Source organism: Pelobates fuscus, chromosome 8, assembly GCF_036172605.1.
Source record: "Pelobates fuscus isolate aPelFus1 chromosome 8, aPelFus1.pri, whole genome shotgun sequence".
Lineage (NCBI taxonomy): Eukaryota > Metazoa > Chordata > Amphibia > Anura > Pelobatidae > Pelobates > Pelobates fuscus.
In genome coordinates, this window is record NC_086324.1 from 15,390,605 (window position 1) to 15,403,591 (window position 12,987).

General features: G+C 44.3%; 1 protein-coding gene across 2 annotated transcripts in view; it reads right to left on the reverse strand.

The window, feature by feature from the left end:
- CFAP65 (cilia and flagella associated protein 65) overlaps positions 1-12,987 on the reverse strand; it is a 67,822-nt gene that overhangs the window by 27,347 nt on the left and 27,488 nt on the right. For both annotated transcript variants that reach the window (XM_063429290.1, XM_063429292.1), the window contains exons 18-22: positions 12,203-12,428; positions 11,244-11,372; positions 10,065-10,241; positions 4,852-4,918; positions 4,133-4,243 (exon numbers count right to left, since the gene is read on the reverse strand). In XM_063429290.1, coding sequence (XP_063285360.1) covers positions 4,133-4,243; positions 4,852-4,918; positions 10,065-10,241; positions 11,244-11,372; positions 12,203-12,428 — 710 coding nt within the window. The remainder of the gene's footprint in view (positions 1-4,132; positions 4,244-4,851; positions 4,919-10,064; positions 10,242-11,243; positions 11,373-12,202; positions 12,429-12,987) is intronic.

Below are 12,987 nucleotides of genomic sequence, written 5' to 3' on the forward strand. Positions count from 1 at the left end.
GTGAGTAAGCCCATGTAACGTTACAATATGTAGCAGTGAGTAAGCCCTGCTAATAGTACAATATGTAGCAGTGAGTAAGCCCTGGTAATGTTACAATATGTAGCAGTGAGTAAGCCCTGGTAATGTTACAATATATAGCAGTGAGTAAGCCCCGGTAATGTTACAATATGTAGCAGTGAGTAAGCCCCGGTAATGTTACAATATGTAGCAGTGAGTAAGCCCTGGTAATGTTACAATATGTAGCAGTGAGTAAGCCCTGCTAACGTTACAATATGTAGCAGTGAGTAAGCCCTGGTAATGTTACAATATGTAGCAGTGAGTAAGCCCCGGTAACGTTACAAGATGTAGCAGTGAGTAAGCCCCGCTAATGTTACAATATGTAGTAGTGATAAGGTTACACTAATGTTACAAGATGTAGCAGTGAGTAAGCCCCGGTAACGTTACAATATGTAGCAGTGAGTAAGCCCCGGTAATGTTACAATATGTAGCAGTGAGTAAGCCCTGGTAATGTTACAATATGTAGCAGTGAGTAAGCCCCGGTAACGTTACAATATGTAGCAGTGAGTAAGCCCTGGTAATGTTACAATATGTAGCAGTAAGTAAGCCCCGGTAACATTACAATATGTAGCAGTGAGTAAGCCCCGGTAATGTTACAATATGTAGCAGTGAGTAAGCCCATGTAACGTTACAATATGTAGCAGTGAGTAAGCCCTGCTAATAGTACAATATGTAGCAGTGAGTAAGCCCTGGTAATGTTACAATATGTAGCAGTGAGTAAGCCCTGGTAATGTTACAATATATAGCAGTGAGTAAGCCCCGGTAATGTTACAATATGTAGCAGTGAGTAAGCCCCGGTAATGTTACAATATGTAGCAGTGAGTAAGCCCTGGTAATGTTACAATATGTAGCAGTGAGTAAGCCCTGCTAACGTTACAATATGTAGCAGTGAGTAAGCCCTGGTAATGTTACAATATGTAGCAGTGAGTAAGCCCCGGTAACGTTACAAGATGTAGCAGTGAGTAAGCCCTGGTAATGTTACAATATGTAGCAGTGAGTAAGCCCCGGTAACGTTACAATATGTAGCAGTGAGTAAGCCCCGGTAATGTTTCAATATGTAGCAGTGAGTAAGCCCCGGTAATGTTACAATATGTAGCAGTGAGTAAGCCCCACTAAAGTTGCAATATGTAGCAGTGAGTAAGCCCCGGTAATGTTACAATATGTAGCAGTGAGTAAGCCCCGGTAATGTTACAATATGTAGCAGTGAGTAAGCCCTGGTAACGTTACAATATGTAGCAGTGAGTAAGCCCCGGTAACGTTACAATATGTAGCAGTGAGTAAGCCCCGGTAATGTTACAATATGTAGCAGTGAGTAAGCCCCGGTAATGTTTCAATATGTAGCAGTGAGTACGCCCTGGTAATGTTACAATATGTAGCAGTGAGTAAGCCCCGGTAACATTACAATATGTAGCAGTGAGTAAGCCCCGGTAATGTTACAATATGTAGCAGTGAGTAAGCCCCGGTAATGTTACAATATGTAGCAGTGAGTAAGCCCCGGTAACGTTACAATATGTAGCAGTGAGTAAGCCCCGCTAATGTTACAATATGTAGTAGTGATAAGGTTACACTAATGTTACTAGATGTAGCAGTGAGTAAGCCCCGCTAATGTTACAATATGTAGCAGTGAGTAGGCCCCGCTAATGTTACAATATGTAGCAGTGAGTAGGCCCCGGTAACGTTACAATATGTAGCAGTGAGTAAGCCCCGCTAATGTTACAATATGTAGCAGTGAGTAGGCCCCGGTAACGTTACAATATGTAGCAGTGAGTAAGCCTTGGTAATGTTACAATATGTAGCAGTGAGTAAGCCCCGCTAATGTTACTAGATGTAGCAGTGAGTAAGCCCCGCTAATGTTACAATATGTAGCAGTGAGTAGGCCCCGGTAACGTTACAATATGTAGCAGTGAGTAAGCCCCGCTAATGTTACAATATGTAGCAGTGAGTAGGCCCCGGTAACGTTACAATATGTAGCAGTGAGTAAGCCTTGGTAATGTTACAATATGTAGCAGTGAGTAAGCCCTGGTAATGTTACAATATGTAGCAGTGAGTAAGCCCTGGCAATGTTACAATATGTAGCAGTGAGTAAGCCCTGGTAATGTTACAATATGTAGCAGTGAGTAAGCCCTGGTAATGTTACAATATGTAGCAGTGAGTAAGCCCCGGTAATGTTACAATATGTAGCAGTGAGTAAGCCCCGGTAACGTTACAATATGTAGCAGTGAGTAAGCCCCGCTAATGTTACAATATGTAGTAGTGATAAGGTTACACTAATGTTACTAGATGTAGCAGTGAGTAGGCCCCGGTAACATTACAATATGTAGCAGTGAGTAAGCCCTGCTAATAGTACAATATGTAGCAGTGAGTAGGCCCCGGTAACGTTACAATATGTAGCAGTGAGTAAGCCCTGCTAATAGTACAATATGTAGCAGTGAGTAAGCCCTGGTAATGTTACAATATGTAGCAGTGAGTAAGCCCTGGTAATGTTACAATATGTAGCAGTCAGTAAGCCCTGCTAATAGTACAATATGTAGCAGTGAGTAAGCCCTGGTAATGTTACAATATGTAGCAGTGAGTAAGCCCTGCTAATAGTACAATATGTAGCAGTGAGTAAGCCCTGGTAATGTTACAATATGTAGCAGTGAGTAAGCCCTGGTAACGTTACAATATGTAGCAGTGAGTAAGCCCCGGTAACGTTACAATATGTAGCAGTGAGTAAGCCCTGCTAATAGTACAATATGTAGCAGTGAGTAAGCCCTGGTAATGTTACAATATGTAGCAGTGAGTAAGCCCTGCTAATAGTACAATATGTAGCAGTGAGTAAGCCCTGGTAACGTTACAATATGTAGCAGTGAGTAAGCCATGGTAATGTTACAATATGTAGCAGTGAGTAAGCCCCGGTAACGTTACAATATGTAGCAGTGAGTAAGCCCTGCTAATAGTACAATATGTAGCAGTGAGTAAGCCCTGGTAATGTTACAATATGTAGCAGTGAGTAAGCCCTGCTAATAGTACAATATGTAGCAGTGAGTAAGCCCTGGTAACGTTACAATATGTAGCAGTGAGTAAGCCATGGTAATGTTACAATATGTAGCAGTGAGTAAGCCCCGGTAACGTTACAATATGTAGCAGTGAGTAAGCCCTGCTAATAGTACAATATGTAGCAGTGAGTAAGCCCTGGTAACGTTACAATATGTAGCAGTGAGTAAGCCATGGTAATGTTACAATATGTAGCAGTGAGTAAGCCCCGGTAACGTTACAATATGTAGCAGTGAGTAAGCCCTGCTAATAGTACAATATGTAACAGTGAGTAAGCTCTGGTAACGTTACAATATGTAGCAGTGAGTAAGCCCCGGTAACGTTACAATATGTAGCAGTGAGTAAGCCCTGGTAATGTTACAAGATGTAGCAGTGAGTAAGCCCCGCTAATGTTACAATATGTAGCAGTGAGTAAGCTCTGGTAACGTTACAATATGTAGCAGTGAGTAAGCCCCGGTAACGTTACAATATGTAGCAGTGAGTAAGCCCTGGTAATGTTACAAGATGTAGCAGTGAGTAAGCCCCGCTAATGTTACAATATGTAGCAGTGAGTAAGCCCTGCTAACGTTACAATATGTAGCAGTGAGTAAGCCCTGGTAATGTTACAATATGTAGCAGTGAGTAAGCCCCGGTAACGTTACAAGATGTAGCAGTGAGTAAGCCCTGGTAACGTTACAATATGTAGCAGTGAGTAAGCCCTGGTAACGTTACAATATGTAGCAGTGAGTAAGCTCTGGTAACGTTACAATATGTAGCAGTGAGTAAGCCCCCGTAACGTTACAATATGTAGCAGTGAGTAAGCCCTGCTAACGTTACAAGATGTAGCAGTGAGTAAGCCGTGGTAACGTTACAATATGTAGCAGTGTGTAAGCCCCGGTAACGTTACAATATGTAGCAGTGAGTAAGCCCCGGTAACGTTACAATATGTAGCAGTGAGTAAGCCCTGCTAATGTGGTTACATAGTGTGACTAAAAATACTGAATAATGCAGAACTGTTAATACACATCTACTATTAGTAAATGCAACGCATTGACATTACCTGTTTTGGGGGATTGGATGTGCCGATGGCCACTGGGGTGAACTGATGTTTTGTGGAGGTGAAATGTACAAACCGTTGCTCCCTCTCCACCGTGACTCCAATAAAATTCAGCTATAGGAACAAAGAGTGAGCTTTGTAAACCAGGAATGCAAGTAATCCAAGCGGAGACAAACAGGCACTCTTTTGCTATTCCTGGGGATTGTAGTTAGACAAGCATTGACCTAATACTTTCTATTAATGGAATGGCTTATCAACGTGCCAAGACTAGGAAGATGGGCGTACATTTCATGGTTTTAACGATGAGCTAGTAAAAGAAGTTCATCATCTCTTTTTACTTGAGAACATTTCTATTAAGGAATTTTACCTTTTCCTCTCCACGTTTTTACATTTTTATTAATAATTCATAATAAATATTCTGATTAGCTCCAATTCCAAGTGACTGGTGATTACACTGGTTGGAGCAGACCTTTCTTTACTTTCCAGACTGGCTGCTTTGCGTCATCATCCCTTCATCCGTTTTTATCATCGTTTCATCCTGCTGCAATGCTTAATTTTATGCTATTCCTATTATATGTTTTGTCCAGGGACAGTTGAGTTTTTGTTGTTTGTGGTCTTTTTTTTGTGTATGTTTTAAAGATGACTGAAAATCGTCTTTTTATACAATATGATGCCCAAATTTAGCAAATATAAATTTTGTTTTAAACTATTATTCGACGTACCAAAATCTCACGGCCATGTGACACTTTAAGCAGGACTGGCAAACGGTCAGTTCCAACAAAATCATGTCTGTCCAGATCATGGAAAGAAAAATGTGTTATAAATATTCAAACAGCATATTCTACTTTTGAGAAAACTAAAATACTACGTACTAAAAAAAAAAAAAAAGCACATTTATGAATCAAAAGAATACAAAGGTTCATAAATACTAGAAGTAAACAGTAAAGGGACATGATCTATAACATCATCCATCTTGAATAAGATGATCCCATTTGTAGGCAAGCAACTCCAGGTTCTCTCTCTGGGTCCATCTCCTCGTCTCTCAGCTCTCCGTTCCTCTTTACATCTGAGCAATCACTAACAAAGAGCTATAATGGTAAATGTGATACCTATCACTAACAATGGTTCTCCTTCATGGGAGGGCTGTACATCTCTGAATGAGGAAACCAGTACAGATGGCCTTGGCCTGTGCCAGCAGTAGAAGTCACTTGGCATTCATTGGACAGCAGCCTGGCAATATCTTCACTGTAGATTATTCTGTGTCCTAGATCAGAGGTTCCATCCAGTCTTAAAGGCATACTAACCATTCAGGTTGTGTCCGTACCCCACAATAAAAATAATGGGAAATACCTAAATCTTGGATCTCGATGTGCCTTGACGGTTGAGTTGGGAACCAATCCCATAAAACACACATTCATTACCTGTACCATATATAAAGCCACACTCTGTACAGTGTAACTCACCTGCACATTACCTGTACCATATATAAAGCCACACTCTACACTGTGTGACTCACCTGTACATTACCTGTACCATATATAAAGCCACACTCTGTACAGTGTAACTCACCTGCACATTACCTGTACCATATATAAAGCCACACTCTACACTGTGTGACTCACCTGTACATTACCTGTACCATATATAAAGCCACACTCTACACTGTGTGACTCACCTGTACATTACCTGTACCCAGGGGCGGACTGACCGGTCGGGCACTTCGGACATGGTCCGAAGGCCTGGCCGAGAGGGGGGCACGCCATCAGGGGGCCCGGCCGCCCCTTTAAATGCTGCAGCCGCCTGAGCGCTCTCTTAAGAGCCTCAGGCGGCTGCAGCTTCTCCCCTCCCCTGTAGCGTAGCCGAGCGGCTCTGCGGTCCGCGGTGCCCGGCCGGAGTCATAGGAAGGTGCTCAGTGTGCACCTTCCTGTCAGTCCGACCGGGTACAGGAAACAGAAACTCCTGTACCGCGCGGAACAGGAGTTTCTGTTTCCTGTACCCGGCCGGACTGACAGGAAGGTGCACACTCAGTGTGCACCTTCCTATCACTCCGGCCGGGCACCGCGGACCGCAGAGCCGCTCGGCTACGCTACAGGGGAGGGGGTGGGTAAGAACAGAGAGGGAGGGGGGGGGGGGGAATGAACAGAGAGGGGGGGGAGGAATGAACAGAGAGGGAGGGGGGGGATGAACAGAGGGGGGGGGAATGAACAGAGAGGGGGGGAATGAACAGAGAGGGAGGGCGGGGATGAACAGAGAGGGAGGGGGGGGATGAACAGAGAGGGGGGGTAATGAACAGAGAGGGAGGGGGGGATGAACAGAGAGGGAGGGGGGGATGAACAGAGAGGGAGGGGGGAATGAACAGAGAGGGAGGGGGGAATGAACAGAGAGGGAGGGGGGAATGAACAGAGAGGGGGGGGGAATGAACAGAGGGGGGGAATGAACAAAGAGGGAGGGGGGGAATGAACAGAGAGGGAGGGGGGGGAATGAACAGAGAGGGAGGGGGGAATGAACAGAGAGGGAGGGGGGGAATGAACAGAAAGGGGGGGATGAACAGAGAGGGAGGGGGGAATGAACAGAGAGGGAGGGGGGGAATGAACAGAGAGGGAGGGGGAATGAACAGAGAGGGAGGGGGGGAATGAACAGAGAGGGAGGGGGGAATGAACAGAGAGGGAGGGGTTAGGAGAAGAGAGGAAGGGGTAAGAAGAGAGAGGAAGGGGGGGTAAGAAGAGAGGGAGGGGGAGTAAGAAGAGAGGGAGGGGGAGTAAGAAGGGGTAAGAAGAGGGGGGAGTAAGAAGGGGTAAGAAGAGGGGGAGGGGGGAGTAAAGAGAGGAAGGGGGGAGTAAGAAGAGGGGGAGTTGAGTAAGAAGAGGGGGGAGTAAGAAGAGGGAGGAGTAAGAAGAGGGAGGAGTAAGAAGGGGGTAAGAAGAGAGTGAGGGGGAGTAGGAAGAGGGGGGTAAGAAGAGGGGGAGGGGGGAGTAAAAAGAGGAAGGGGGAGTAAGAAGAGGGGGGAGGGGGGTAAGAAGAGGTGAGAGTAGGAAGTGAGGGAGAGTAAGAAGGGGGTAAGAAGAGGGGGAGGGGGGGAGTAAGAGGAGGGCAATTGCCCCCCCCCCCCCCCGTCCGCAGGCACCGTGCGGGCAGCCGGCAGGGGAGGGAGGAAGAGAGGACCCGGGAGCTCAGCCTGCAGCTCCTCTGGGTCCTTCGTGCGCGAGCACAGATCGTTGCCGCGGTTACCACGGCAACGTTACGGCTCTTGCGAGAGTAAACTCTAGCCCTGGAGCTACGGGCTAGAGTTCACTCTCAACACTGTGACCACCAGGGATTCCTGGTGGTCGCAGTGGTGAGAGTGAACTCTAGCCCCATAAACACACTGCCCCCACACACCATACACATTCACACACTGCCCCCCATACACCCACACACACCATACACATTTACACACATTGCCTCACACACACACACATACACTGCCCACCCATACACACACAGCCCCCCATACTAACATTGCCAAACACATACACAGCCCCCTCATACACACATTGCCCCACACACCCTACACATTCACACACTACACTCCCTCACACACACTGCACCTTTCACACACACTGCACCTATAGCCTACTACAGCCTCATATCCCAGCAGACCCCAGGTAAGTTGTCAAACTGTTCTTAAACGGTTTGACTACTTACTCTGAAAAGGGGGTCCGGCCCTCCTGGCACCATAACGACTACACAGAGCAGTAGTGGTTATTGTGCATGGATTATTTCTTTAAATAAATCTACAAGTGCCCCAGTAGCCAGCAAGCCTGCCAGCCCACAGGCCGGCCAGCCAGCCAGCCAGCCCAGAGGCCGGCCAGCCAGCCCATAGGCCACCAGTTAGGCTTACAGCCAGCAAGCCCACAGCCTGCCAACCGCAGCCAGCAAGCCACAGCCAGCAAGCCAACAGCCTGCCAGCCGCAGCCAGCAAGCCAACAGCCTGCCGGCCGCAGCCAGCAAGCCCACAGCCTGCCGGCAGTAGCCAGCAATCCCACAGCCTGCCGGCAGTAGCCAGCAAGCCCACAGCCTGCCGGCAGTAGCCAGCAATCCCACAGCCTGCCGGCAGTAGCCAGCAATCCCACAGCCTGCCGGCAGTAGCCAGCAAGCCCACAGCCTGCCGGCAGTAGCCAGTAAGCCCACAGCCTTCCAGCAAGCCCACAGACTGCCAGCCAGCAACAGTAATTAAGGTAAGAGGAGCTAACTTGGCCTAGGTATCAGCGAGCTATGTTGTGTTGCTATATTGTGAATAGGAACCAGAGTGTTGGAGAGACCCCCCTCCAGGCCCCATTAGACTCCATTGTAGTCTCTAATGGGACCTGGAGGAAATTCTTTCTAACACACTCTCTAAAGGACACTGAGATAGCCTCTGCTAGAATGCTCCCCCCCCTCCATGGCCCATTAGCCCTCAATTGTAGTCTCTACTGGGGCCTGGAGGCGACTGTTTCCAGCAGGGACACTGAGATGGCCTCTGTTAGAAAGACCCCCTTCCAAGCCTATTAGACTCCATTGTAGTCTCTAATAGGGCCTGGAGGGGATTCTTTCTAACACACTCTCTAAAGGACACTGAGATAGCCTCTGCTAGAAATACCCCCCCTCCATGGCCCATTAGCCCTCAATTGTAGTCTCTACTGGGGCCTCGAAGGGATTATTGCACGTTTGTTTCTTGTGTCTAAAGATTGTGTAGGGTGTGGATGGAGGCGGGACATGGGTGGCGCTTGCTGCGGAGTATGGGTGGGGCCTGTAAGGGGGCCCTTGATTTATTGTGCCCGGGGGCCCTGAGGGTTCTCAGTCCGCCCCTGCCTGTACCATATATAATGCCACACTCTACACTGTGTGACTCACCTGTACATTACCTGTACCATATATAATGCCACACTCTATACTGTGTAACTCACCCTGTACATTACCTGTACCATATACCATACTATGTACTATCTAACACACCTGTACATTAGCTGTACCATACTCTGTACTATCTAACACACTTGTACATTAGCTGTACAATACTCTGTACATTAGCTGTACCATACTCTGTATTATCTAACACACCTGCATATTAGCTGTACCATACTCTGTACTATATAACACACCTATACATTAGCTATACTATATAATGCATGTGTACGTTAGCTGTACTATCTAACACACCTGTACATTAGCTGTACCATACTCTGTACTATCTAACACACCTGTACATTAGCTGTACCATACTCTGTACTATACATTAGCCTGTACATTAGCTATACTATATAATGCATGTGTACATTAGCTGTACTATCTAACACACCTGTACATTAGCTGTACCATACTCTGTACTATCTAACACACCTGTACATTAGCTATACTATATAATGCATGTGTACATTAGCTGTACTATCTAACACACCTGTACATTAGCTGTACCATACTCTGTACTATCTAACACACCTGTACATTAGCTGTACCATACTCTGTACTATCTAACACACCTGTACATTAGCTATACTATATAATGCATGTGTACATTAGCTGTACTATCTAACACACCTGTACATTAGCTGTACCATACTCTGTACTATCTAACACACCTGTACATTAGCTGTACCATACTCTGTACTATCTAACACACCTGTACATTAGCTATACTATATAATGCATGTGTACATTAGCTGTACTATCTAACACACCTGTACATTAGCTGTACCATACTCTGTACTATCTAACACACCTGTACATTAGCTGTACCATACTCTGTACTATCTAACACACCTGTACATTAGCTATACTATATAAGGCATGTGTACATTAGCTGTACTATCTAACACACCTGTACATTAGCTCTATCATTCTCTGTACTATCTAACACACCTACACATTAGCTATACTATATAATGCATGTGTACATTAGCTGTACTATCTAACACACCTGTACATTAACTGTACCATACTCTGCTGGCCAGGGTTCAGAATCCCTGATTTGGGGCTAACAGTAAATAACTTGTTGTGTTGGATCTTCAGTTGGTGGATTTCACTTTGGTCAAATTCCCAGGCCTCGGCCCAAAGCTCAAGCTCGATCTGCTGATCCGAAGGAAACAAGAAATCCCTGGCATATCAAATAAAAAAAATATTATTATTTTAAATGCATTGTAATAGAACAGCAATGCACAGCGTTTCATGCTGTACTATCCTACATAGAGTTTAATATTTCATTTATTAAAGAATATTTAGCTTGTAAGCATAAAATCAGACATTTGCCTTGATTTAGTAAACTGCATGGACTCCATTGTAAGCGCGAGCCCTAACTTGTGGCGGCAAAACTGTCAGGCGTGTATACGTAGATCAGCTCATTCTATAGGGGTGTATTTACTAAAACATGGTGACATACAAACTAGATAATGTCAGCCTAAACGCAGGTTTTTGAAAAATATTTCCAAATTTGGCCTAAATTGAATTTGTTTACTGTGACAGCAATCCTTGGTACTAGAGCACCCGGGTAGATGATCCTCGTGGAATTTGTAAAAGCTAGCTATCATATCTTAGGATGTTTAAAGTCGAATTCCCTATTTCCCTCTGGAAGAAAATGAGGTTATCAGCAGAACCTGCTTAACAAATATCTCAGGCTCTGAGCTGTGGGGTTCCTGCTGTGTTCAATTCCTTATTATGGGAGACTCGAGATTTTACCTTAGATCAGGTTAACAGGATAGTAGTTGCATTTATAACCAACTATCATCAAACCAGCTTTTATGTTAATTTATATACCAGGAATCGTGTATAAAAGGAATTAGTCATTTTAGACCAAAATAGTCTGATTCGGGGGGAAAGCTCCGTGTTAGCTATTTTAGGTATTCAGGCCAAACTATTAGTGAATAAAATGGTTTAGGGAACTAGTTTTGTGTATAGACTTCATCATGTGACCAGCTCTTGCTGTCAGACCTGGAACTATTTCAGACAGACACATGAAGCCTTTTTTTAGTTAAGAAGAATGTTTTAAAGTAAGACATAATATTTTATGGCTGTGGATAAGAGTCGGTCTAATTATAATGAATGCTCCATGCCGCCACTGTGATACATTTACACCAGGCAGCTCCAGGTCCTGCATACTCACCACTGGACAGGTTGAACACCTTTGTTCTCCACCAAGAGAAAGGTCACAGAGGGTTCGGAGCCCACAGGAGCAGCCCCAAAGTTGAAATCAACTAGCACTGGGGTGCTTATCGGAGGAAATCTACGCGTGCTGGACATAAAAAAGACAAAAAATAATCATCTTAGGAAATTAAATTGTCATGGCCAGTCCTCATTACAGGACTGGTTCTATTAAAGAGACAATGAAATATTGCTTAATGTCAAAACAAAAAGAGTGTTTTGTGGCAGGTGCACTACATTCCCTATCGGAGTTATAAAGTAGTTTATCTCTAAATCAGTTTTTCCATATGTCTCTGTAATTACAAGAAAAGGAACCACAATTATTTTCAAAATGTATGATGCCTGTAAAGGACAAAATTAATTTGTAGCAGTAACCCATTCACTCTTAGACATGTGAAGGTGAGATAGAATTGCACCACAAAAGTTCATGTTACCAGCATTAATATTGATTAATTTACTAGTTTGCTGTCAGTTCAGATGTAATATTGAAACATATTCATACATTGTATTTTTCAGCAGCGTCAAAATCAGGATTGTCCATTCCTTTGGCATCAAGCTACAGCTAGGCAGAAAGCCATTTCTGGGAAATTTAACCTACCCAAAACTAGAGGGCTAAAGAGAATTCTGGGAATTGCCCAGGAATAGGACTCAGTAGGCCTTTACTCCTACCAACTTGTTTCTTATTTCTGGTATGTTTTCTAATATGTTTGGATAAGATTTTAGAATTATAACAATCTAGAAGAAAAAGGTTTTCAACTGATTTATCTACAGAAGTCACCGTTAAAGTCTATGGCAATTTTTGTAGATAAATCATTTAAAAACGTTTTCCTAACAGATTGTGATCATTAGAAAAGCATTTCCGTAAATATTACATCAACAATGTAATATTAGTTCAAAGTACATCTTCACAGTCCACATTACCTGTGTCGGGTCGGCACCCTGTATATTAGCTCTCCAGGCGTTGGGTCCCTTTCAAGATATGCATTCAGTTTCTCCAATGAAAACAGCCGCCATAGGTGGGTTTTACTGAGAGAGCTGGCACTGCCAGCCGGGCACACATCAACGATGGAGAATATAGGCAAAACTCCATTTGCAGTCACACGGCACAAAAAATGTTCTTCATTGAATAGATTTGTGGCATTCGATGCTACGGAGAGGATGAAATTTGATTTTAAAGGAACACTATAGTCACCTAAATTACTTTAGCTAAATAAAGCAGTTTCAGTGTATAGATCATTCCCCTGCAATTTCACTGCTCAATTCACTGTCATTTAGGAGTTAAATCACTTTGTTTCTGTTTATGCAGCCCTAGTCACACCTCCCCTGGCTATGAAGACAGAGCCTGCATGGGAAAAAACTGGTTTCACTTTCAAACAGATGTAATTTACCTTAAATAATTGTATCACAATCTCTAAATTGAACTTTAATCACATACAGGAGGCTCTTGCAGGGTCTAGCAAGCTATTAACATACCAGGGGATAAGAAAATCTTAATTAAACAGAACTTGCAATAAAGAAAAAGCCTAAATGGGGCTCTCTTTACAGGAAGTGTTTATGGAAGGCTGTGCAAGTCACATGCAGGGAGGTGTGACTAGGGTTCATAAACAAAGGGATTTAATGCCTAAATGGCAGAGGATTGAGCAGTGAGGCTGCAGGGGCATGTTCTATACACCAAAACTGCTTTATTAAGCTAAAGTTGTCCAGGT